The sequence below is a fragment of the Lynx rufus genome, unplaced genomic scaffold, assembly GCF_022079265.1.
Source record: "Lynx rufus isolate CCGP_SWC_20201006 ecotype Redwood Valley unplaced genomic scaffold, mLynRuf1.p SCAF_7, whole genome shotgun sequence".
Lineage (NCBI taxonomy): Eukaryota > Metazoa > Chordata > Mammalia > Carnivora > Felidae > Lynx > Lynx rufus.
Window position 1 is genome coordinate 88,021,415 of NW_025814889.1, and position 27,883 is coordinate 88,049,297.

A 27,883-nucleotide genomic window follows, 5' to 3' on the forward strand; every position below is an offset into this window, starting at 1 on the left:
AAAGAAAAAGAAAAATGAGTGCTGTTGAGAATGTCTAAGTCCTGTCTTTGTTCACTTATTTGTAATCGTTGAGAGGTACTGATTCTGTTGTAGGCTTTTATCAGTTCACATTGAGGAGTCTTACATTTTGGCAGATACGCAGATTAGGGGTTAAGTTTTTATAGTATAACAAATCTATGTATATGTCTTGAAATATTTTTTTTTTAGTTGTCAACTTCATCTAATACTATTATCTTTATTGAGTATACTTGAGAAGTCTACATACTTTTTTTAAATTTTGAACTATTTATTTTTTTCAATTTCTTTAAATCCAAGTTAACATATAGTGTAATAATGGTTTCAGGAACAGAATTTAGTGATTCATCACTTACATTTAATACCCCGTGCTCATCCCAATAAGTGCCCTCCTTTTTTTTTAATTAATTAATTTTTTAATTTACATCCAAGTGAGTTAGCATATAGTACAACAGTGATTTCAGGAGTAGATTCCTTAATGCCCCTTATTGGCCCATCCCCCCTCCCACAACCCCTCCAGCAACCCTCTGTTGTTTATATTTAAGAGGCTCTTAACGTTTTGTCCTCCTCCCTGTTTTTATATTATTTTTGCTTCCCTTCCCTTATGTTCATCTGTTTTGTCTCTTAAAGTCCTCATATGAGTGAAGTCATATGATATTTGTCTTTCTCTGACTAATTTCACTCAGCATAATATCCTCCAGTTCCATCCACATAGTTGCAGATGGCAAGATTTCATTCTTTTTGATTGCCAAGTAATACTCAATTGTATGTATGTATGTGTATATATATATATAAATACACACACACACACACGCACATCTTCTTTATCCACTCATCCATCGATGAACATTTGGGCTCTTTCCATACTTTGGCTATTGTCAGTAGCACTGCTATGAACATTGGGGTACATGTGCCCCTTTGAAACAGCACACCTGTATCCCTTGGATAAATACCCGGTAGTGCAATTGCTGGGTTGTAGTGTTCTTCTATTTTTAATTTTTTGAGGAACCTTCTTACTCTTTTCCAGAGTGGAGAAGTCTACATATTATTTCTATAATAGATGTTCCTGTTTTTTCCTACATTTCCTTCATCTTTCATTACCACAAAATTCCACAAATAAGATATAGGTAGCCTATAATAGAAATATGGTGGACTTTTTAATTGAAAGTAGTGTTGAAAGCAGATAAATATCCATCAAATGGGAGAGTATCCTCTTACAGTAGTAGTATTATACAGAAAGTAGTCACTTCATGATCTGAGAGTTGAACTAGAAATATTATGGCAAAAGATGAGATGAATACTACCCAGTACAAACTTACACTATAACAGTAAAGGATTTATTAAATACTTTGGCAGGTAAAATGCCATCTTTTAGAAGTATCTTTTAAATATAAATAGAATTTGGTAGTATTTCCCAAGTAGTTTTAATGTAAGTTTTATAAATTGCTTGTTATTTATAGTATTACTGTTAATCTATAAATTCAGTGTGATTCCAATCAAAATCTTAATCATAGTTTTTGTGGAACTTGGTAAACTGACTCTAAAATTCATGTGGAGGAGCAAATGGCCAAGGTTAGTTTTGGCAATTTGCAAAATCAGCAAGCTGAGGGAACTTGCCCTAAAAAAATAAAGATTAAGATTAAAGTAATAAAGATACTATGAAATTGGCACAATGATTAAAAAAAATAGATGAAACAGAGGAAAGGCCATTTAGTGTGACATTAATTTGCAAAGAAAGCAAGTGAAACATCTGAATAATTTTATTTAGATATAGGAGACACTCTAAAAGATGTTTAGTGAATGAGGTACAATTAAGTATAATTTTCTTTATTATTTAACATGTAAAGTTATTGCTAATCTATTTATTTTAGAGACAGGGTTTTCTTAGGACTTAGTCTCTGAACTTTTTCTCCACATAAGTCTCAAGTTCTGCAGTTTGAGGACTTTCTGTTACATAGTTCTGACTATAGGTTTGGGGTACTAGTGTATAGATAATTCTACAAAACCCATTTTTAGGGAATTAAACTGCTGATGAATATTCTCTAGGAATTTGCTTCAGATATTTTCAGATATAACTGTAGGATTTCATTCCTATACTTAGTGCTGCATGTGGTAAGCACAGATACATAATGATGATGGTCTCCAAATAAACTTGGCTACCTGTGTTAGTACACATGTGGGCTTTAAACATCTTGTTGACCTTTACTCCTGATTTTGTTTGTGATTAAACCTAGTTAAGTGTGGGGAAAATATTTCTGGTAAAGAATTTAAAATAATTATGAGTCCATGGCAAAGCAGTATTTCATAGTAGATATAAAATAATCAGAATTAATTTGTAAACTTTTTTACGTTTATGATTTTTTTTTTTTTTAATTTTTTTTTCAACGTTTTTTATTTATTTTTGGGACAGAGAGAGACAGAGCATGAACGGGGGAGGGGCAGAGAGAGAGGGAGACACAGAATCGGAAACAGGCTCCAGGCTCCGAGCCATCAGCCCAGAGCCCGACGCGGGGCCCGAACCCACGGACCGCGAGATCGTGACCTGGCTGAAGTCGGACGTTTAACCGACTGCGCCACCCAGGCGCCCCTATGATTTTTTTTATATTTTCTTTGCTAGAACACCATTATTTGACTTCTTCTGTCACTGGCCATCTGATGAGAAGCCAATTCTAGATATTTGAAAATAAGATGAATACAGTTTCAATAAAGTAAAGCTTATAGTGCTTGGGTACCACACTTTGGAAACCACCAAAAAAGAAAAAAGAAAAAGAAAAACAATTCTGCTTGCCCCAGCAGATTTTACTACTGTATGAAAAACAGATGGAGACAGTATTATTGTTATTAACTTTGTTAGTGAAGAAACTAATTGTTTTTATAGTTTTAAAAAAGGTGTTATTATAGTTATTATAATCGATCTTGCAAACTTTTAATAATCCATTTTCCTTATCCCCAAAAACATAGAGTAAAATATATAAAATTAACGTACTGTATTTGTAAGTTTTTTGCAGAAGAACCATTTTCATGTTTCTTTATAGTTTACCATGTTATATTTTAAAGTTTGTTTTAATTGATTCTTAAGATTACCATTTGAATTGGTTCAATTGTCAGATATTTTATTGAATAGTTACTGCATTTTTTAAGAGGTACTGTTAAGGATTTTTTTTAACATGTATGTCAATACTTGTCCTCAAATAGTAGATATTTATAGAACAGTAGAAATAACACTTTACACAAATGAAATATTCTTTTTCCAGATACTGAGTCACGTTACAGTTATTCTCAATAATCCTTTGAAGTAGGCATATACTGTAGTATAAAATGAAGTATCAAAAATAGCTTCTTTGCTGTTCCTATAGTTCCTTTACTGATTTCTTTTCTTTTTTAGGTACCTAGTCGATAGTCGCTGGTTCAAACAGTGGAAAAAATATGTTGGCTTTGACAGCTGGGACAAATACCAGATGGGAGATCAAAATGTATATCCTGGACCCATTGATAACTCTGGACTTCTCAAAGGTCATTATTTCTTTTCTTCAGTTAGGTTGTAAATGTGTTCATTTGAATATGTTATAGTAAATGTACGTAATTTGGAAAATGTTAATGTAAATAGATATATTAGAAATTTCTTTGGGACTCAGTTGGTTAAGCTCAGCTCAGGTCATGATCTCGCAGTTCATGAGTTCGAGCCCCGTGTCAAGCTTTGTGCTGACAGCTCAGAGCCTGGAGCCTGCTTCGGATTCTCCCTCTCTCTCTCTTTCTCTCTCTCTCTCTCTCTCTCTGTCCCTCCCCTGCTCATGCTCTGTCTCTCAAAAAAATGAATAAATGTTAAAAAAAAAATTTCTTTGTATAATAGATTTGACCTAATGAACTCAGATTATTCTATCATAATTAGTTATTACTGTGTATTATGACAGATTGTTTTCATTTATTATGTAAGAAATGTTTATTATTCACATCTTTAAATGAAGAATGTAAGTTAGAAAGCACTATCTTAAAGCACTATAGTGCTACATTATTCCTAATGGACACATGATTATTTAGTTGGGGAGCACTGATAAATGTTTACATTCTTGGATTTTTGCATCAATCTTCTCCAACCCTTGCTACTTACCAGTTTTCTGTACCTCTCATTACATTTAAAGGGTATAAAACACAAGTACCAGAGCTTCCATTTCTGGCCAAGATGGAGTAACAGGGACTAGATTTACTCTTCCACCTGAGCAAACTAAAACCTTGACAAAATATATAAATCAGTGGTTCTCAAAACATTGGATACCAGGCATCAAAGAACAGTGATCCTTGAGATATAGGAAACAAATGTGGTAAGCCCTATGATTGCCTCAGCTTACTGCATTGATACCAGTTTTCAAAACAAGGCACAGAAGAGGAAACCCATGTAGAGCCTGGCACTCCCCCCAGTTGAGGAAAGAGTTTGGGATTCAGGGAGACCCAGGCCACCAGAGTTTTCAGTTTAGAGTACCAGATAGGAATGACCAGCAAAAAGAGACAGAGACCTAGAGATATACAGAGTCTCTCTCATACCTCCAACTGAGTATTGATTAGCTCATGTATGTGAAGGGGGTACCCAAGGCCAACGAAAGAAGCGCCCAAAAGAATTAGAGGGAACAATCATTGGGGCTCATATAGGACCAAGAATAAAGTGTTCATAACAGAGTGGAAAGCCTTATAATTCATGGAGTATACTGCGAACAGTTTTGCCACTGTAATAGGGCAAAATTAATCGTCCTGTCCTTTTATCCTGAAAGCATCAAACTTTATATCTTAGAACAAAATGCAAGAGTACTTAGAGAAATTCAGAAATATTCAGCATCCAACAGGATAAAATTTATAATGTCTTGGATCTAACAATATATTACCTGGTAGGCAAAGAAGCAGAAAAATATGCATAATGAGGAGAAACATCAATGTTTAAAAAATTTTTAAGTAGAAAAAATTAACAAATGGAACATACAAAACAAATTAGCAACGTGGTAGATTCAAACTCTTCTCTATTAATAATCACATTAAATGTAAATACCCCTAATTAGAGGTAGAGATTGGATAAGAAATAAGACCTAACTATATACTGTCTATAAGAAACCCCTCTTTTGATATAAAGGTACAAATGGATTAAAAGAATTGAAAAAGTATGGCATGTTATGGTAAGCAGAATTCTAAGACTGACTCCCAGTGACTGCTCTCTCTCTTATATAATCATCTCCCCTTTGAGTATGGGTAGAGCATGTGAATTAGGATGAGATGCCATTCCCAGGATTATTTATGTTGTATGGCAAAAGGGAGATTATCCCACCAGGTTTAATCTAACAACGAGTGCTCTTTAAAAGCAGAGACTTTTCTCTGGCTGGTAGAAGTCAGAGATTCAAAGCATGAGAATTACTCAGTACATCATTGCTGGTTAAAAATGGAAGGGGCCATGTGAGAAGGAAGGCAGGGGATCCTTTAGGAACAGAGAGAGACCCTGGCTCACAGCCAGCAAAAAAACAGACCACCTCAGTCCTGGCATCATGAAGAACTGAATACTGCCAACCGTCTGAATGAGCTTGGAAGCAAATTCTTCCCCAGAGTCTCTAGTTAGTAGATCAGCCCATCTGACGTCTTGATTTCTGCCTTATGAGACCCTAAATAGAGAAGTCTGTTGAGCCCCCCGAACTTGTAACTCACAGAACTATGAGATAGTAAATGGGTTATGGTTTTCAGCCGCTGCATTAGTTTGCTATACAGCATATAGAAAAGTAATACCTGTGCTAACACTAATCCAAAGAAAGCTGGAGTGACTGTATTAATATATAATTATATAATACATAAATAATATATCAGTAAAGAAAATGAGACTCTCAAATCAGCGACAGTTTTTAAGAAACTAAAAAAGAACAGATTAAACTTAGAAGAAAGAAAGTAATTTCAGAACAGAAATCAGAGAATAGAAAAATAGAGAAAAAAATCAATGAACCAAAAATCGGTTCTTCTCAAAACAAATATGATATGTCAATTATAAAAACGGAAAAATAAGCTCGTTCTTTGTGAAATAATAAAATGGGTCCATATCTAGTTTCTGACTAGCATCTGACTCTTAATTTCATCTTAGGTCATGGTCTCACAGTTCGTGAAATTGAGAGATTGAGCCCTGTGTCAGACTCTGCTGACAGCAGGAGCCTGCTTAGGATTCTGTCTCCCTCTCTCACTGCCCCTCTCCTACTCTTATGTATACACATGCACACTGTATCTCTCTCAAAATAAACAAACATAAAAAAAAAAAAGAGAAAAAAGAAAAGACACAATTGCCAGTATCAGAACACGAGAGGTAACACCAGTTCGGAATCAACAACTATTAAAAGGGCAATAAAGAATTATTACGAACTTTATGTCATTAAATTCAACAAACCAGATGAAAAAAAGTGAAACTGCCAAAGCTCATTCCAAAAGAATAGATTGCCTGAATAGCCCTGTATCAATTACAGAAAATGAATTTGTAGCTTAAAATTTTTCACAGAAAAACCCATCAGATCCAAATGGTGCCACTGGTGAATTCCACCACATATTTATATATACCTGTTTTACAAAACTCTTCCAAAATTGGAAGCTAATACTTTCCAACTCATGCTATGAAACCATCATTACCCTGATACCAAAATCTTACAGACATCCAAAGAAAACTCTTGTCTACGTATGTTGTCTAAACAGAAGTTTAGTAAATAAAGTCCAACAATGAAATGGGTATGTATGTGTAAGATATATATATACACACATACATATATACATATATATATATATATTTTATATATATATATGTATCATATAGAAAAATATATTTAAAAGATAATACATCAGGGCTCCAGGGTGGCTCAGTTGGTTAAACGTCCAACTTCAGCTCAGTTCATGATCTCGCTTTGTGAGTTCAAGCCCCACATTGGGCTCTGTGCTGACAGCTCAGAGCCTGGAGCCTGCTTCAGATTGTGTCTCTCTCTCTCACTCAAAAATAAATAAACATTAAAAAAAAATTAAAGATAATATGTAAGATAAAAGAATAAAATGAAGGAAGTGTCCTCAGCCTCATAAAGGGCTTCTACAAAAAACCTACAGGTAACATGAAAAAAGCAAGAGTGTCCATTTAGGTCTTCAGCTGACCTTAGAGGTTCCACCCAGTGCAGTAAGGCAAGAAAAAGAGGTAAAAAGCATACAGATTGTACAGGAAGAAGTAATAAATCTGCTTTTATTCACAGGTAACTATGCCTAGTTGTCCAGAAAATTTGATTGAATCTACAAAAAACAAAGTTTCTAAGGAGTAATAAATGAGATTGGTTTATAGGATATAAGACGATTATTTAAAAACCCAATTGTATCTTTTTAATTTTTATTTTATTTTAGACAGCAAGAGAGGCAGAGGGGGAGAGAGAGAAAATATCATGCTCAGCATGGAGCCTCACACGGGCCGATCCCATAACCTTGGATCATGACCTGAGCTGAAATCAAGAGTCAGACATATCCTTGCCAACACATTGTCCTTTTATTATAGCCGTCCTGCTGGGTGTGAAGTGATACCTCATTGTGATTTTGATATGTATTTCTCTAGTGAGTAATGATGTTAAGTATCTTATCTATGCTGTCTATGTATCTTTTTTGGAGAAATGTTAGTTCAGATCCTGTTCTTATTTTTTAATTGGGCTTTTTATTTTTCTGTTTTCAGTGTTACTTATATATTCTGGATACTAGCCCCTTATCAGATATATGATCTCCAGAAATTGTCTCCCAATCTGTAAATTGTCTTTTACTTTCTTGTGTCTTTGAAGCACAGTAGTTTTTAATTTTGATTAAATCCAATTTATATTTTTTTCTTGTTGTGGTTTTGGTGTCAGAATGCATTCCCTAATCCAGGGTCATAAAAGATTTACACCTATGTTGTCTTCTAAGAATTTTATAGTTTTAGCTGTTACATTTATGACTTTGATCAATTTTAAGTTAATATTCGTATATGGTGTGAGACAGGGATCAATTGAACAGATTAGAGAATCCAAAGGTAGATGCACACATATGTGGTCAATTGATTTTAAACAAAGATGTAAGAGGATTTCAGTAAAGAGAGGATAGTCTTTAAACATACTGCTTGAGCTTGAGCTTTAGGTATCTGTTCGCAAAAAAAAAAAACAAAAAAAACAAGAAACTGAACTTGGATCCATACCTGGCATTATATACAAAATAAAACAGATCATATAAATTGTAAAAAATAGGAGAAAATCTTTGTGACATTGTGTTAGGCAGATTTCTTAAATGTGATACGAAAAGCAAACTGATAAAAGAAAAAAACCTGTGCTCAGTAGTAAAATCTTCTTCAAATGATAAATGTTAAGAATGAAAAAACAAACCACAGTGTGGGAGAAGTATTTGCAGATCACCTAACTGATAAAAGACTTGTATGCAGAATAAAGAACTCTTGAAACTATATTAATACAGCAAAACCTAGTGGAAAACATAGGCAAAAGATTTGAACAGATGATTCACAAAAGAAAATGGAGTTTTCAAAAACTGCATAATTGCATAGATTATCAGCATCATTAGTCATTAGAGAAATGAGGTTTCAAATGTGTATGTGTATGTTTGTTTGATATGTGTATCAAAATGATTAAAATTTAAAAGAATGATACCCAAGTGTTGACAAGGATGTGAAATAAGTGGAGCTTCTATACACTGTTTTTGGAAATAGGAAATTTCTTAAAAACCTAAACCCATGTTTACCATAGAAACCAGTCATTCCACTCCTACATATTTACCCAAAAGAAATGAGAATATATATCCATATGAAAACTTATACACAGATGTGCATAGCAATGTTATTTGTAATAGAGAAAATCGGAAACAACCCCAAATGCCCATCAATAGCTAACTGGATAAACAAATTATAGTATATCCATATAATGAAATCCTACTCAACAATTAAAAGGAATGAAGTATAGGGACGCCTGCGTGGTTCAGTTGGTTAAGCGTCCAGCTCTGGGTTTTGGCGCAGGTCATGATCTCACAGTTTCATGAGTTTGAGCCCCATGTCAGGCTCTGTGCTGGCAGTGAAGTATTAATATGTAGAAACATAGATGGCTCTTAAGATAATTACGCAGTGTAAAGAAAGCCAAACAAAAACACTATATATAATTTTTACATGAGATTCTAGAAAATGCCTGTAGGAACAAAAGACAGTTTTCATATAAAACTACAAAGTGCACATTAGTCTATAGTTGCAAAATATGGATAAACAGGTAAGTGATTTTTGGGGGACAGGACAGTAGACTTAGATAAACAGAAAGTAGAGATTACAAAGGACTCTTAGGAATCCTTTAATGGGGAGGAATCTATCCATCATTTTGGTCATGGTGGTGGTTTCACATTTGTATTGATCTGTCAAAATTGACCAAATAGTTCACCTTAAATATGTGCAATTTATTGTGTATCAATTATGAGTCAGTAATTGCAGAAGTAACAAATATTGTCCACTACTTATAAAGTTACTATTTGATTCTGGTACATAGTAAAATCATTTACTCAAACTCTTGAATTATTGTGGAAAACAGCTTAAAAGTCTTAATTTTTAAACTTTTCTTTTCCTAAGTTTTCTGGAGGGCAATCTGTCAATAGTAGAAAGAAAATGGATGTTTAAGTAAACCAATCTATTTGAGTCCAATTTGTATGTGTAACCTTTGGCGAGTTAATCAGTACTGGAATCTGTTTACTCATTAATTTGGAGATATCTACCTCATGATACTGTTTTGAAAAGTCACCTAACAGTGTTTTCTATAGTAACACCTTTCATACTACCTGCAGTTTTCTGTATGTATGATCTTGGGAAAGTTACTGAGTTTCCCTGAAAATATTTTCTAATCTAAAATGGAGATACCTATCTTACAGGATTGCTTTGAGAACTGAGATAACATGGTTGTCTCCTGTAGTATGTCTCATAGGATATGATGCATAGAGGTGTTTACAATGTGTAAGTCTCTTTCACCTTCAGCAGGTTCTGAAAATATGTTCCAAATGATCAGTTTCCATAAAGAATTTAGAATTACAACTAAGGTTTTAAAAATTAATGCTTAGTTTGCATCTGCGATTGAAGTTTGTATTATAGAACTTAGAGTTTTACCATTTCTTCTCTACATGAAAGTTTTCTCAAAGTTCAGTGTGATTCTCTGACCATAGATTGATGCTAGATGGAATAAATAACTTGCTTTTAATCTTTTCAGAATTTTTCCTGCTTCTTGTTTTATATTGTAATGTCTAATTAAGAATATGTGTTCTCACTGAGCTGCTACTAACAACAATTTTGCTTACCATGTTTGTTAGTTTAAGACTGGCTCAGATTGAGAAAATCTTTATGTTGTGTGTAATTCAATGAACTATATGTGTTTGTTTCTGCACTTTGAAAATTCAGGTAACAGGACCAGATAATAAAAAATGAGTCTAAGATTAGAGCTGTCATACAGGTGTAACTCATGCTCTTGCTTCTAGATCTCTGGTCTGCCCTGCAGTAAGTTTTCAATTTAACCAGAATTTTGAAAATGATTATAGAATTAGAACCACATCAGAACAACTACCTCTACTTTAGATTTTGGGAGGAACGTAGATCATGGGCCTTCTGGAGTAATGATTTGGTTTTCAAGGTGCCCTTTTTTGATTTCCATCATGGTTCCCAGCCTGTATGCTTTGTAGTCATTGTAAAAGGTTATTGATTTGCTTCTGAATTTCCTTCATCACCTAATGCTAGAATGATCACTTTTACCACGTGAGGAATATCTGCTACTTGAAATATTGGGGAAACACTTTTCTTTCAGATCCCTTGGTATTTTTTTAAGATTACACCTTAGTATTTTTTTTAAGAGCTTAATAAAAAAATTATGTCTTTAAATGCTGTTCATTCACTACTGGTACACATTGAAACTTTTTAAAGCAACAGTTTATTTTGAAACATGTAGATTTATATGTGAATTTCTTCAGAGCTTTCTTCAGAACTCATTGGTTAAATATTTAAATTAGTCTCCATGAATTTAAGTAATCTATCATAGTTACACTATATAGTATTAGATATATGTACTATTGTTTCTTTTTACGTATCAAGTTTACTATTTTCTTTTGCAGATGGTGATGCCCAGTCACTTAAGGAACATCTTATTGATGAATTGGATTACATACTGTTGCCAACTGAGGGCTGGAATAAACTTGTCAGCTGGTACACGTTGATGGAAGGTCAGGAACCAATAGCACGAAAGGTATGTATTAAGCATAACTGAATAAAAATATTTTTCTCCAACAGTTCACATTTTTGTTTAGGAAGCTCTGTAGGGTATGTATTCTTACCTTCATTTTATAGGTGAGGAAATGAGGACAGAGATAGATTCAGGGTCTTTTAGAAAGTCACATCAGTTTAAAAACTTAGGCAGCCTGTTTTCTTAACCACTATGCTGCAAGTTTTACAGTTAGAGTTTAGGAACATTAAAAATGATGCATTATCAGGGTACCTGTGTGGCTCAGTTGGTTAAGCCTCCAGCTCTTGATTTCGGCTTAGGTCATGATTTTACATTCGTGAGATTGAACCCTGTGTCAGGTTCCATGCTGGGTATGGAGCCTGCTGAAAATTCTGTCCCTCTCCCTCTTCCCTTCCCTCTCTCTCTCTCAGTCTCTGTCAAAAAAAAAAAAAAAAAGACCCATTGTTTTTACTTTTTGGAACTAAAAAGTCATTTATGAAAGTAAGGGTGTTGTCATTTAACAGAATACCGAATGTTTAAAGTAGGTCTGCCAATCTTACACAAGTATTTAATAGTGTATCAGGCAGGGAGGGGGAAGAGAGGAAGGAAGAGTTTGGGGACCAGAATCTCTGAGCATATAATTATTTATCTTTTTTTTTTTCAACCCAGAAACAATTAAAAAAACAAATTAGGTAACACAAGCGTATAGACCTGTAGTAGACCAAACCATACATGGATTTATTTGGAACTGCTACAGAGTTGCTATATTAACAATTTGTATGTGTATATTGGTGGTTTAGGTATAGAATTAAACCTTGGGGTGCCTGGTGGCCTCGTTGGTTAACCGTCTGGCTCTTGATTTAGGCTCAGGTCATGATCTCATAGTTTGTGGGATCGGGCCCTGCGCTGACAGTACGGAGCCTGCTTGGGATTCTCCGTCTCTTTCTCTGTCCCTGGAATTATCAGACAGAAATTTTAAAATACTGTGCTTATGGGGAGCCTGGATGACTCAGTCACTTAAGCGTCTGACTCTTGATTTCATCTCAGGTCATGATCTTATGGTCATGACAACGAGCCCGTAGTCCAGCTGTATGTTGGACGTGGAGCCTGCTTGAGATTCTCCACCCCCCGCCATCCCTCCATCACTTGTGCATACATGCGTACACTCTCCCTCTAAAATAAATATGAATAAATAAATACTGTGCTTATTATGTTTAAAAATAAGACCGTTGAAGGACTTCAAAACTGTTAAGAATTAAATATAATTCTAAAAATATTAAGAACCAAATAAAATTTGTAATTCTAAAATAATATGAAAAAAATTAAGAAGTAAGTAATCACTATTTGGGTAAAACAGTAAGCAGAACCAAAGAGAAAATTTGTAAACTAACTGATAACATCAGTAGAAATAAATAGACTTGGGGCACCTGGGTGGCTCAATTGGTTATGCGTCCAACTCTTGACTTCTGTCAGGTCATTATCTCAGATTTTGTGAGATTGAGCCCTGCCTCGGGCTCCGTGCTGACAGCACAGAGCCTGCTTGACATTCTTTGTCTCTCTCTCTGCCCTGCCCCACTCATGCTCTTGCTTCCTCCCTCTCTCAAAATAAACTTTAAAAAAATATATACAGATTGAAGCTTAGAGACACTGAATGATGGAATATACAGAAATAAGCAAAGGCACTTTGAGCAAAGTACATTAGTTTAATATACATACAAGTGGACTCTTAGAAGGAGAGAAAAAGCAGAACAGCATAGAAGTAACATTGGAGGTGGGACACCTGGGTGGCTCAGTCAGTTGAGTGTCCCACTTCGGCTCGGGTCATGATCTCGTGGTTTGTGAGTTTGAGCTTTGCGTCAGTCTCACTGCTGTCAGTTTGGAGCTCACTTTGGATCCTCTGTCCCCCTCTCTCTCTGTTCCTCTACTGCTCACACTCTCTCTCAAAAATAAATAACAACAACAAAATTTTAAGAAGTAGTGCTGGAGATAATAGCTGAGAATTTTCTAAAACCAGTGGAAGGTAACATGCTACAGAATCAAATGCTGTGAAACAAACCCATGCTCAAAAAGATACAAACAAAACCATACCCAATAAAAATGTTCAATAGCAAAAGCAGAAAGATATTCCTCTTACAGCCAAAAAAGAGGTCTATTTACCTTCAAAGTAAGAATAAACAAAGAAATTATTTCTCAGAAGAAATGAAATCTGAAAAATAACAATAACCATCTTCAACATGATGAAAGAAAATCACTGCCAACCTAGAATGTGTATCCAAGGAAAGGATCCTTCAGAAAAGGATCCTTTGGGTAGGGAAGAAAGCTATTTTCAGATAAACAAATTGATAGAATTTGTTACTAGCAGACCTGCACTAAAGGAAATACAAAGCAGTTTTCAGAATGGTAAGAAAATTATTCCGTATGGAAGCTTGGAGACCCAGGAAAAAATGTAGATTAACAAAAGTAAATATTGTGAATAAATCTTAAGGCAGACTATTTAAAATGGTAGCAATATCTTATTAGGATGAATATATACATAAACTTAAAATACATCATATTAGTATATAAGTTAAGATAGTAGCCTCCAAGACAACCTCCTTATATCCATATCCTTGGGTAGTCCTTTGTGGCAGTAACATGGCAGAAGTTAAAGTGGATGTGTCACTTTCAAGATTAGATTTTAGGGTAAAGGGATCCAGAAGGTACAGACTTCCAGTTATAAAATCGGTAAGTCATGGGGTTGTAATGTGTGGCATGGTGACTATAGTTAATAGTACTGTATTGCATTTTTGAAAGCTGCTAAGAGAGTAGATCTTAAAAGTTCTTGTCACAAGAGAAAAATGTTTCTAACTATATAGGGTGACAGACATTGACTAGACTTTTTGTAGTGATCTGTTTCACAACATACACAAATATCAAATCATTGTTTTACATTTGAAACTAATGTTACATTTCAATAATACCTCATTAAAATAGAAAAGATGAGATTATAGAAGACACCTCAGCTCCCATCTTGGGTGCACACACCCTCTTGCACTCTGTCATTTCTCGTTCTGGGAAGTTTAACTGCATACTCAGGCAGCCTGTGGAATGGCTTATATAGTAAGGAACTGAGATCTCTGGGCAATAGAGAGAAATGGAGACCTGTTAACAACCATGTGAGTGACCTCAGAAGTGAATCCTCCAGTGTCATTACAGCTTTCAGATAATTGAAGCCTTAGCCTACAGCTTGACCTTAATCTCATAAGAGACCCCAAGCAGACCAACCTAGCTAAGCTGCTCCAGGTTCTTGACCCTCAGAAACTATGTGAACTAATGTTAAGTTGCTGAATTTTGGGATGATATATTATGCAGCACTAGAAAACTAGTAACTGGGATGCCTGCGTGGCTCAGTCAGTTGAACGTCTGACTCTTGATTTCTCCTCTGGTAGTGGTCCTGGGGTTGTGGTAGTCCTACAGTGGGCTCCCGCTGAGCATGGAGCCTGCTTGGGATTCTCTCTTTCTCCCTTTCTCAAAACAAAACAAAAAAGTATATAAAAGAAAACTAAGAACTAATTTTGGTAGTTCTGGAAATAGTGTGCTGCCTTATCAAAATTTGAAGTGTGGTGTGGCTTTAGAACCAGGCAGGGAGTAGAAGCTGTAAGAAATTATGAGTATTAATGAAAGCTTAAAGTGTCTTGAATAAATTGATAGCACAATTTTAGACTTTGAGGAGGCTGCCAGTGAGGACTCACAGGAAAGTGAGGAAAATCTTAATGGAACCCAGAAGAAGTGATCTTTGTTGTAAGGTAGCAGAAAGTTTAGCAGCATTTGTCAACTGCAGTAAATTGAAAGGTAAAAAAATATCTAATGAGCTGAATGATATGCCAAAATATTGGAAGTACTGCCTGGTTTCTTCTTGTGCTTCATATAGTCACATGTGAGAAGGGAGAGAGAAACTAAAGAAAGGGCTGTTAAAAAGGAGCCAAGACTTCCTGGTTTGGAAGATTGATGGCCTCTCCAGATGACAATGCTGAAACTCTGATGTGTTCCCAAGCAAAGATCAAACTTAAGTCACTCTCAGGAAAGCATGAACGAAAGTTGAAGCCAAGAGTACAACTGTAAAATTCTTTATTAAGACCTCAGAGAAGTCAAAGGTGGTACCTCACAATACTGTTCAGACAAAAGGCCCTTTAAAGAATTTCAGGGTGTACTTCACACTTCCTTTCAATATGTGGCTTCTAAGAACAGTGGAGCTTCTAAGAAGCTTAAGAGCATCGCCCTTCAGGCTTTCAGCGTAAACCCAAGATAGGACATATCTAGAGGACATTTGTGGATGTGACTTTTGTCTAATGGAATGAGACTCCAGTGAGATCCACTGGAGACCTGTGATGTTTTCACGAACTGCTACCATCTTGGACTACAGAAACAGTGTTAAGATCAAAGAGGCCTTTGATCTCTGAGACTTCTACAAGCAGAGGTCAGACTAAGAATTTACTCAACTGCACACATGTGCTAACTTTCATGAAAAAAAGTGTGATTCAGGAAACAAACAATGTTGTAAAGAGTCATTTTCAGGCCCTGATCAAGGAACTTTAAGTATTTGCCCAGGTGGATTTCAGAATTTCCATGGACTGTTGACTCCTTTGTTTCTCTCCCTACCCCATCCCCATCCCTTTTAACAGGAATATCTAAAAAATTGTCTTCTGTATGCCCCACCATTTTATTTAGGGTGTATGGTAGGCAGAAAACTTATATCGTAGTTCACAGGATTATAGATAGAGAGGAACTATACCCAAGATGTTTAAGAAACTATATCCAAGGCCTTATCCGTACCTGGATCCGATATAGATGACAAGTTTCTAAACTTGGAGTTGATATTATAATCGGGTGATACTAATGGGGACTTTGCAGGGATTAAATGTATTTTGCATGTTGTAGGGAGGGACTGTGACTTACTGGGAGCCAGAGAGTGGACTGTGGTAGCCAGCCTCAAAAAGCTTGCCAGTGACTGCCACCTCCTGTTACTTATATACTCTTGTGTAATCTCCCACGTTGTACCAAAGTTAGTCTGTGTGACCAGTAAAATATGGCAGAAGTGATAGTATGTCACTTCTGGGATTAGTTTCTAAAAGAAAAGATAACTGGTGTTTCTAACTTGGGAAGTACTCTTTTGTGTGTGCACTCACGCGTGTGCTCTCTGTCACTCTCTCCCTCCCTCCCTCCCTCGCTCGCTCGCTCGCTCACTCACTCACTCACTCACTCACTCTCTCGGATCAGTCACTCTGAGTGAAGCCATATTGCCATGCAGGCAGCCTATAGAGGCACTCACATAATGAGGAGTTAAATTCTCTGCCAGCAGCTGGAGAGGTTCTGAGAACTGCCAGCAACCACATGATTGAGCTTGGGAGCAGATTTGAACAACGTGGTTAAACAGCATGACCTAATTGACATGCATTGCACTTAGTGCAGAATACAGATTCTTCCTGAGTGGAATTTTTACCAAAATTGATCATATGCGGGGCCATCAAGCAAATTCCAATACACTTCTAATGTTAGAAATTATTCAGTGACTTCTGTCCCCAGTGGAATTTGGAAGTTGGTAACAAAAAGGTAACTAGATAATCTCTTAGCTATCTAGAAATGGAACATTATACTTGTAAAGTAATCCTTAAAGAAGAAATACAAAGTAAAATTAAACATTTTAAACTGAATAATAATAACACAACATGAAAGAATGACTAAAGCCATTCTTAGAATGTGCTAAGTTAAATACTTATATTAGAAAAGAAGTCAAAATCTTTTGTCTCAAGGAGTTATGAAAAGGAAATTAAGCCTAATCAAGAAACAATAACATAAAATAGAAAAAAACCTATATTAAATGAACAAAGTTGGCTCATAAAGAACAGTAAAATTAGATCAGTAAAATAAAGATGAGTCCGGGCAAGACTGATCAAAAATAAAATAATGCTTGGGGTGGGGGGTGGTGTCACCAAACTTTTTCTGTAAAGAGCAGATAGTAAATATTTGCAAGCCATGGTAGTCTCTGGAAGGTATTCATCTCTGCTGTTTTGGTTGCACTCATAGATGATATATAAGTGAATGGGCATGACTGTGTTCTAGTAGAATGTTATACAAAAATAGATAGCAAGTCAGATGTAGATGTAGCCTGTGGGGTCATAGTTTCCCCATCCCTGATCTCAGCACTGGTTAATTAATGCCTACCAACATCACAAAAAGAGGGGCAACTAGATAACTATGCATCTTATTTAGAATGTATCTCATTGAAGTAGTTTTACTGAATATTGCAAGAATATGAAGTAGTTTTACTAAAAATTGCAAGAATAAAAAAATGCATGGTGAACTTGCAGTTAAAAGACATTTTAGAGACTTTTGTGTATGGACTTGATTTGGATCCTGATTCAAACAGTATATTAAAAACGAAACAGTAGGGGCAGTTTGAATATTGACTGGATATTTGATATGAAAGATTCGTTTTAAAGTTTTTTTTTTTAATTTTTTTAATGTTTATTCATTTTGAGAGAGAGAGAGTGAAGCAGAGCCTAAGTAGAGGAGGGACAGAGAGAGGGAAACACAGAATTGGAAGCAGGCTCCAGACTGTGGGCTGTCAGCACAAAGCCCAATGTGGGGCTCGAACTCACGAGCCATGAGATCATGACCTGAGCCAAAGTTTGGAGGCTTAACCAACTGAGCCACCCAGGTGCCCCTAGTTTTAAAGTTTTTTTTAGGTGTGATGTGATATTATGGTCCTGAGTCCTTGTTTTCTTGTTTTTGAAGAAATAAGTCCTGAAATATTTGTGGATGGAATATCATATGTAGGATTTTTTTATGTATTAACACCCATGATTTTGAAATTTTGTTAGACTTCACTACTTGTCTGTTTTTACCACTAGGATAAGCATAGTACTCAGTAAGTGCTACAAAAATGAATGCAGCCAACTCCTCAAAAATAATAAATGTGTCCATTAGGCCGTATTATCAACTTGTTTTAGATACCAGATTTCCTTAGAAATCACTTGCTGTTTCCAAAGGGGGGAAAATGCTAATATTCACAGCAAAATGAACAAATAGAAATTATATTTATTTTAATTCAATATAAATTTTTATTTCCCTCACTAGTAAAGAGATTTTTACCTTTGTTGTGGATATCAATTAATGGAATTACTTTTATTTAGCCATAAGTTTTAAATTTTGGACAGGGAGCCAGATTTCATCTTGTATTTGCTTCTTATTCATATTAATATAACATAATTCACTTAGAAAAAAATGTTTCCGTGGTTATCTCTAATTCTGAAACATAACTACTGCTTTTGAATATTCACATTGCAGTCTTAATTTCAAATATATATTTTAATGTTTATAATAATTAGGTAAATATAACTTTATACCTTGTTTTTTATGAGCCTGTTTCTTCCTGTTGCACAGTCTTCATAGTCATTATTTTAAATGGTTATTTTCTGTGCATTTTTAATAAGGCAGTAGACTTTATATAAATAAATATAAATAAGATGTTATGTAAATAAATAATCTACATAAAACCGTAATAACACATACATAAATATGTTAATTATTTTTCTCTGCAGTGGAGCTACTGTATTCAAGCTTTAATTATTCATATAGTATGGTTCTTTCAAATAAAAACAGTTGAGAGGACAAACTCACATTTATTTAAAAGAACATCTTTTTATTACACTACTTTTGGAAGTAAAATCTAACAGTATTTTGAGTACTGATGATGAGGGTTTTAATAATATAAGATAGTTTTGGAGAAAAGAAAAAAAATGACGAGAAAAATCCTGAAACCCAATAAAGTGGATTTTGAAATAATCTTGGTGTTTTGTTTTCATTGTTTACAATGAGTTTCTGATAGTTGAATCACCAGATTCTTTCCAGGAAAATATCTATTGGTATTACTAAAATTAATTCTCATTTTTTAAAGAATAGGCTTATTTAGAAGAAAATATGTCTCAATATAAATCATAATGAGGGATTTTCTTTTTTATTTTATCCTGTTTTGTTATCCTATTACCCTATTCTATTATTGGTCATTCCATTTTTCCCTCCTAAAAATGAGGCCTATAGCCACCTCAGTTTTAGCAACCTGCCAGTGGTTAGTATTAATACTATTTTAGGATTCTCACTCAGATACTAGAGTCCCAGAGTGGAAATTTCTGATTGACAGGAATATTTGATTTCTAATTTTTCCTCTTAAATATAGCTACCAGTAATCCTATAAAATTAAATGATATGATATCTTTTGTTACATTCTTAACCTCAAAATAAATAAGCAAAAGGAATTTAAAACAAATTTCATTAGTTAAGAGACTGTAAGTTTGTAAAATTAAAAGATGGAGAGATGCAGGCTGTTGGCCTGTTTTAGAAATATGAATATAACAAGTATAATTAAGAGAATATAAATGAAAGAGTATCATAAAAATTAGTGTTGGATTGGACATTAAATATTAGCTAAGCTACATTTGAATTTGTTGATCTAAAACAACTTCCCTGCAAATGAAAGACAAATTTGTAAGTCCTTTACTGAACTGATGCTAAGCTTGTGAGTACAACAGTCTTTTGGAGCCTCCCTTTTGCCATATTTGTCTAATGTATCACATATCAGGCCGATTACTATTTTCAGAAACAGTATTCATGACTGAAATCCTACAGTTAACCTTTAGAAGATCAAAAGGAAATATACTTATTTAAAAGGTGACCCTAATATATATATATATATATTTTTTTTACTCCTTTTTTGCTTTGTTGCTTGCATGTTTAGCAGCTTTTTTTTTTTTCCATTTGTTGAATAGAATTACTAAGGGCGTATATAAAGGTCAAACAAAGTCATTTTAGGATGGAAAACTAACGTATCAGTTACAGACCATAGCTGAATATTTTGGCAGCAGTAATTTGGAGTTATTTTAAAGGATTTAACATATAGAGTGAATTAACATATAGAGTTAGCTGCTGCTGAGATTTTATAAAACTTACCATATTTAAAGGTTTTCTGCTAGAGCTCAAGTACTAAAAGCTAGAAGTAGGTCTGGATAATTAATCAGAGCTGTATTTACATTTGGGGTAAACTTTCTCATTATAAATATTGAATGTATTTGTTATTTATAGTATACCAAAATATCTTCATAGATCAGTAAATGCCTTTCCAAACTACCAGTTAATATCTAAAATGATTATTCATATTCTGTTAAATATTAAAATTTCCAAATATGTTTCTTGCTTTTCAAACTGTCTAGTATCTTTTATTTTATATTGACAGTTCTTAATAGATGTTTTTCATTGGAGATCCGTAGTTTTTTTCTAAAGCCTCTTTAGAGATATATATTGATTGCTGTTAGAGACAGTGAAATATATTGAGCTTTGGCTAACTGATTTCCTTTGGTTTTTAGGTGGTTGAACAGGGTATGTTTGTAAAGCACTGCAAAGTAGAAGTATATCTCACAGAATTGAAGCTCTGTGAAAATGGAAACATGAACAATGTTGTAACTCGAAGATTTAGCAAAGCTGACACAATAGGTATGCAACATCCTGTCCATTGCTATTAGAAATTTAACTGTAATTCTATTTCTTATATGCTTCTAGGATGATAACTTTTTTAGATTTACACTTAAACATTACAGATTTCCAAGCTTGAGGCAACAAATCTTAGCCTAGAGTTGAATCATTTATCATGTCTAGATCTAGTTTACATTATTAGATGAGTTTATTATTTGTGTTATTTTACTTAAAAAAAATGAAATAATTACTGTTTTAATTTAGCATTTGAAAAAATACATATCATGTTTGTAACATGAGTATAAATTAAAGTAGAGAACTGTAAGTAACATGGAAATTGTTACTTAACATGGAAAATGACAACTGTTTATTTTCTTTTTTCCTGTTTATTCTTTGGACTTTAAATACAATTAAGTAGCTACTTAAATAAGGCAGTAGGCTTAGTAGAGTTAGCATTTTTATGATACGTTAATTTTTTTCTTGTTTAACAATGAGTGGATTAGGAAATTATAGTCTCAAGTGTACCCAACTCCCTCTGTGTGTATGTATGTATATATATATATATATATATATATATATATATCTACATATCATTATATATTTATATATCTACACATATAAGTGCATATTAAAATATATGCAATTTTTTATTGTATTTTAAAGTCACATTTTAATTTAAGGTCAGACTATGTTGAATAAGATATTTTTTAAATAAATGATTATGGATTTAATAACAAAATTGTAGTTCATAGAACACAGCTCAAAATAAAAATTATAGAAGGTAGTTATTTTATAATAAAGTTATTGGAAAACAAGATGAATGGTAATATTGATCTTGTTGGAAAATGTAGACAGTGGAGACATAGCAGTTAATGAACAGAACTTCTCAGCCAAAAAAAAAAAAAAATTGCAAATTTATGTATAGCTTTCTTTGTTGAAACCAGTCATTAAGTATACTTTCGTTAAAAGCAAATAAAAATATTTCTGAATTTCACAAGTATATTTGACTTTCACCACTTACCCATTTCACAGCAGAACATACCTTTAAAACTGTATTTTCCATGAAATAACACCATTCTTCAATAACTAGTGCTTGGTTAATCATGTTTTTACAAATATGATATTATGTATGGATTTTCTGTTTTCCCCCTCTTTATTTACCTAGAACATTTATAAGCTTGTGATGCAATTTAGTAAACTCATTAAGTCATCTTTCTGAAATGAATGCTTAAGGGGTGCCTGTGGCTCAGTTGGTTAAGCATCTGACTCTTGAATTTTAGCTCAGGTCATGATCTTACGGTTTGCGAGATTGAGCCTTGTGTCGGGCTCTGTGCTGCAGTGCAGAGCCTGCTTGAGATTCTCTCTCTGCCCCTCCTTTGCTTGCATGTGCATGTGCTCTCTCTCTCTCTCAAAATCAAACTTTAAAAAAATACAATGAATACTTAAAATAGTAAGAATTCCATATATAAATGTCATTTTATTATATTAATATGTACAATTAGTTGACTTTTGAACTTCTAGACTTGTGGAACATATTCAGGAAAATAAAACATTTCTTCTGTATATGAAAAACTGAAAGTTATCAAATATAGGGGCACCTGGGTGGCTCAGTCAGTTAAGCGACCAACTTCGGCTCAGGTCATGATCTCTCAGTTCATGGGTTCGAGCCCTGCATTGGGCTCTGTGCTGACAGCTCAGAGCCTGGACCCTGCTTTGGATTCTGTGTCTCCCCTCTGTCTCTGCTCCTCCCCATGCACGCTCTGTCTCTCTCTCTCAAAAATAAAAACATTCAAAAAAATTTTTTTAAGTTATCAATATATATAAAATTGCATTAATCATGATATTAAAATATGCAGAGTAAGACTCTAAAGTCTAATAAGGGTAGTCTATTGAAATTAAATAATGTCTGAAATGTTCAGCTAGTTGGAATATAAATGAGAAGCTACTATACAGATAATGTTTTCTAGTTATTTTAAACTAGAGTTTGGTATTTCCTTTTCTCCTTAGCTTATTTCTGTAGAAAAATTATGTATAAATATGGGACAATCAGAAATCTTACTTTTAGAGAGGCACCTGGGTGGCTCAGTTGATTAAGCATCTGACTTCGGCTCAGGTCGTGATCGTGGTTCATGAGTTGGAGCCCCATATCGGGTCCCTAGGCTGACCGCTCAGAGCCTGGAGCCTGCTTCAGGTTCTGTGTCTTCCTCTCTCTACCCCTTCCCTGCTCAAGCTCTGTCTCTCTCCCTCTCAAAAATAAATAAACATTTTAAAAATTAAAATTAAAAAAATATTTATAAAAGAAATCTTATTTTAGAACATTAGTTCACGGAATAATATTTTTAAGCTCATTATATGAAGATCAGCTGGTTTAATTTCTGATTTCAGTACGAGCAGTGTGGAGTTCTCATATTAAGTACTACATAAGAATTTGTCTTATGGAGTTAAATCATTTGTAAAGAATCTGCTTCAAAAAGTTTTTGATTTGTATAGATTTTAATCAACATACTAATACTTTAAAATGCTACATACATTGGATATATACCTTAAAATTGTAAGTGACCTGAATTTTTGTACAGCCAAAGTTTCTTACTGTATTAGAGCATGTTTGTCAGTACTCTGGGTGGTATAAGTAGTTTGGGAGTGAAAAGAATGGAACAGAAAATATCACAATAGAAAACAACACGTGTATATAGGGCCACGATTTCTTACTGTAGGTCTTAGTTTTTAAAGTTCAGTAATCTGTACTTGAGCAAGTTTGCTCTCTAAGCAAAAGGTTTTACAAAAACTGAAATTTTGTAAAACCTTCACAAAAATTAAAATTAAACTGGGAATTTTAGAGACCTGATAAAATAGTTATAGTAGTTAGCAGTTGTGGGACTATGTTTTTGGCACTTTGTAGGAAATTTCTTTTTAAACTTCAGCAATACTTTATCTTCATTGTATAGATGATGAAGTTGGGGCTAAGAAAGGTTAAAAGACTTACTTAGGATCACCCTGGTTCCAAGTGAAAATATTCTAACTGGACACAGTCTCATCTTTTAATTATTGCCTTATATAATCTGTGCAAGGGTTAATTGGGCTGATTTTGTTTTTCTAAAGGAAGTAAGTTTTGAAATGATAAAAAAATTTGGATAATAAGAAAGGAAATATGGGATGTATATTTTTCCCTTGTGGTCTCATCTTGATTAAAAATGATCCAAATATTTATGTCCATAAAATACAGCTATATGCTATGTAAATAGAATTAAGAAATAGAAGTATTTGTTTTCTGGTTTTGCCAAATCAAAACTCATTTTCAGCTACTACTATTTACACTGACTTATAATAATAATGATAGTAGCCACAGGCAGGATCTAAATAATTTACCTCATTCAGAGCCAAAATGCCTTGCCTTTGAGTATTTTCCTCCTTAAATTGACATATTTGGATATAGAAAATGTTCCAATAAGAAACATAAAGTTTGGTTTTTATTTTTTCTTTACGAATACACTGGAAAAAACAATGTTATAAAATTTATTGAAAAGTACTTTGTTTCTATAAAATTTATTAATAGAATTGCTTAACTTTATTAAATATTCTTACTAGAAATGTTTGTCACAACAATTTTGTTTTTATTATATGAGGTAATAATTTTTCTACCTCTATGCTTTTTATTAACTGCCTGACACAGTCAGATTCATATGTGGAAAAGTCTACACACCCTCTCAATACCTTGACATTCTCAAGTGACCTTTAATCTGTATCCAATTTGAGGCATTAATTCCCTAGTTATACCCTAGATTGTCGTTATCTGTAGCTGCACCTGGTGAATCTCAATGTGAGCATCCTGCTTTCTAGATACCACTTACTCTGTTCCCATTCTCACTTGACTCTGCTGCGTCAGACCTTCAGACCTACCAATCCCTTGGCACTGCTGCTATGATGGTCTCTACTTCTACATTGATAAATCTGATGGTAATATCAGTCTTCCATTTTCTTAACCTGCCAGCAAAAATTAATATACATACTCACTTTTCCATTTACAAATATTTCCTTTTTACATGGCTTCCAGGGCACAAGTTCTCACTGCCTGCATCTTCTCAGAGAATCTGAAAAGATCCTCTTCATATTTCTGATCTCAAAACATCAGGGTATTGCCATGCTTAGTCCTTGGATTTCCCCATGTCTTTGGTGATTTCCTTCTGTGCCCTGACTTCACATACTTTCTGTGTATCAATATCTTTTGAATTTATATCTCCTACCCAAAACTCTCCCTTAATTCCAGTTTTAATCATTCCCTAACTTCACTTCTGCCTGATAGGAATCTCAAGATACAACATGTACAAAACTAAAGTCTGTCCCTTCCCCCCAAAAAACCTGCTACCCTGTCATTCTTCCCCATCTGAGTAGTCCCCACTTGTATTCTTCCAATTGCTCAGGCTCAAAACCTTGGAATCATTCAGATTCTCTTTTGTTTCATGCCCTGCATGTAATCTAAGCAGTGTATCTTCTAAGCAGTTCCTTCAGAATCTGTTCTCATTCTGACCACTTAACATTGCTTCTCCCTTGGTTTTGATTGCTTCATTAGCCTAGTCTCCTACCCTTGACTCAGATAAAATAGTATATTCTCATAGCTCACAAGATTCTATATAATCCATTTCCACCTTGCTCATTTCACTTCAGCCACACTGCTGCACCACAGTATTCTGAAACATGCCAAATGCATTCTTATCTCAGGGCCTTTGCAGTCCTTTCTTCTGTCTTTAATGTTCTTCCCCTATATGTGAGTAGATTGCAGAACTCATTGAAGAGGAAATTCCCATATGTGTCTCCATGTATTGTATTATGTATCTGTGTATTAACAGATAAAGGTCTGAAAGAAGAAATAACAAAATGTTAACAGTGGTGTTTGTATTTCCTGAATTTTTGCAATGAACAAGAATTATTTATGCAATCAGGAAAAAGAGCACTTAGTTTTATAGAAAGACGAAAATGACCTCCCTTCCTCAGCTTCTTCCTCTACCCTCCTTCCTAGGTAATGTTCTGTTTCTTGATATGGATGCTAGTTACGGGGTGTATCCACTTTGGAAATTTATCATTATATACTGGTGACTTGTGAATTTTTCTGTTATATATTTATATTTCAATAAAAAGAACAAAAAGGAAAAAGACCAACCCACCAAAATAGAAAGCAGTACTGTTAGTATATTTATTTTGTGTAATTATTTAAATATTCTAGCTAATTTGCGCCAAGTTTTCAGATACACTGTAAGATTTCCTGTTTATTTAAAGCCTTAATCAAAATCTGATTGACTATAAGACTATTAATGAATTTTAGCTAAGTAGAGCATAAACAATATTATTAGACTAAAATTAATGAAGTAGGATAGGTATAGGTTTTTATATTTCTTCAGAGAACATGTATTGATAGGTTTAGTGTTTTATAAATAATTTCTTCCCAAAGCTAGCCAGGTACTCTAAAATGTAGAAGTATTATATATTTCTTCATATGTCATAAGATATTTTACACTTTTCATGAGTCTAAGGTAGGCAAGTTACTGACCAGAATTCAATAGTTTTAATGCTATTTTCTAATAATCTCTCATGTTTAAAAATTTTAAAGATTCATTTAACTGTATGGCACTGAAATTTAATTACATCTCTACTCTCATATGTGGGGACTCCTGTTGTATAGCAGGTTAAGCTGCTCCAGGTTAAAAATACTTTTTCTACTCACGTAATTGATTTAGAAATAAGGAAAATATATGGCTTTACTATGAAAACAAGATATTTTTACTAATACAGACATTCCTTCAAGAAGGCACTTTCCTTTGTGTCCATTTATTCTGTTTAATTTTAGTGAACTATTCAAACTGTAAGTTATATTCAATTTAATATAAATTATCCTAAAATTGGTTATGTTACAATTAAAAATAAAATTTTCTATCTGTAGTATCTGTGACTCATACTTCTTCTGAGTCCATCATATCATCAGAAAAATACATTGAATTTATAATGTGTAAAAAGTTAAACTTCATCCTGTATAATATAAATTATACTGGAGTGTTACATGATTAAATTTTTCTACCTTGTGAGATCTTTGTTTTCCCAAGTAATTATCTGTCAGAATTATAATTACCATTTTGTTTTTAAAAAAACACATTGGTCTTATCTTTTTTGTTCTTTATATATGTCCTACATATTTGTTCACCTATTCTTGCTATTATATCAGTATTTTAAATTTAGGATTTTTATGCTGGTGAGCACTTAGCTCTATGTGGTATATTTTAAAATATGTATTATATTTATATATCTTTCCTCCTTAAATCTAGATACAATTGAAAAAGAAATAAGAAAAATCTTCAATATTCCAGATGAAAAGGAGACCAGATTGTGGAACAAATACATGAGTAATACATTTGAACCACTGAATAAACCAGACAGCACCATTCAGGATGCTGGTTTATACCAAGGACAGGTATTGTTTAGCAGTACTGTTTATTTTAAGCATACTATACATGAAGCTTTTTGGAGTCACAAACTTTATGAATATCTTGACAATCTATAGTGGGTTCTACTCTCTCTGGCTTCCTCTTTCTAACTCATCTCTTCCCTGTTCCTGCTGTTCATTGGCAATAGCTTTTGCTTCCCTCCTTGAGCTTGAGAATAACCTACTTTTTAAAAAGAAATGATTTTCCATCAAAAAATAGCTAAAAATATAGGTCAGCAAACTTTCTGTAAAGAATCAAATAGTAAATATTTTTGGCTGAGTAGGCCATATGGTCTCTATCACAACTACAACTTTGCCTTTGTAGTAACAAAGTAGTCATGGACTATATGTAAACAACAAGCTTCATTTACGAAAGCAGTCAGTGAGCTAAGTGAACTGTAGTTTGCCAACCTCTGCTAAGGTATCAACCCCCAATTTAGTCCTTCTTTATGATACAATCCAAAGAAATGAATGTGTTGAAAAATGAAGATGTTTAGACACAGTCAACAAGTCCTACTGCTTCTACCCTCTAAATATTTCTTGAATTAATCTCTCTATTCCATTCTCAGCCCTATCAGTAGTGTCTTAACAGATCCCTCTGCATCCAATCTTTTGCATATCCACTCTCAGTCTTTCATATTTCTGTTAGAATACT

General features: G+C 34.0%; 1 protein-coding gene across 3 annotated transcripts in view; it reads left to right on the forward strand.

The window, feature by feature from the left end:
- USP15 (ubiquitin specific peptidase 15) overlaps positions 1 to 27,883 on the forward strand; it is a 118,917-nt gene that overhangs the window by 19,348 nt on the left and 71,686 nt on the right. For all 3 annotated transcript variants that reach the window (XR_006959854.1, XM_047066624.1, XM_047066625.1), the window contains exons 2-5: positions 3,401 to 3,528; positions 11,149 to 11,279; positions 20,654 to 20,780; positions 27,071 to 27,216. Coding sequence is in view for 2 of the 3 variants with exons in the window: in XM_047066624.1 (XP_046922580.1) it covers positions 3,401 to 3,528; positions 11,149 to 11,279; positions 20,654 to 20,780; positions 27,071 to 27,216 (532 nt within the window). In the remaining variant the exon portion in view is untranslated. The remainder of the gene's footprint in view (positions 1 to 3,400; positions 3,529 to 11,148; positions 11,280 to 20,653; positions 20,781 to 27,070; positions 27,217 to 27,883) is intronic.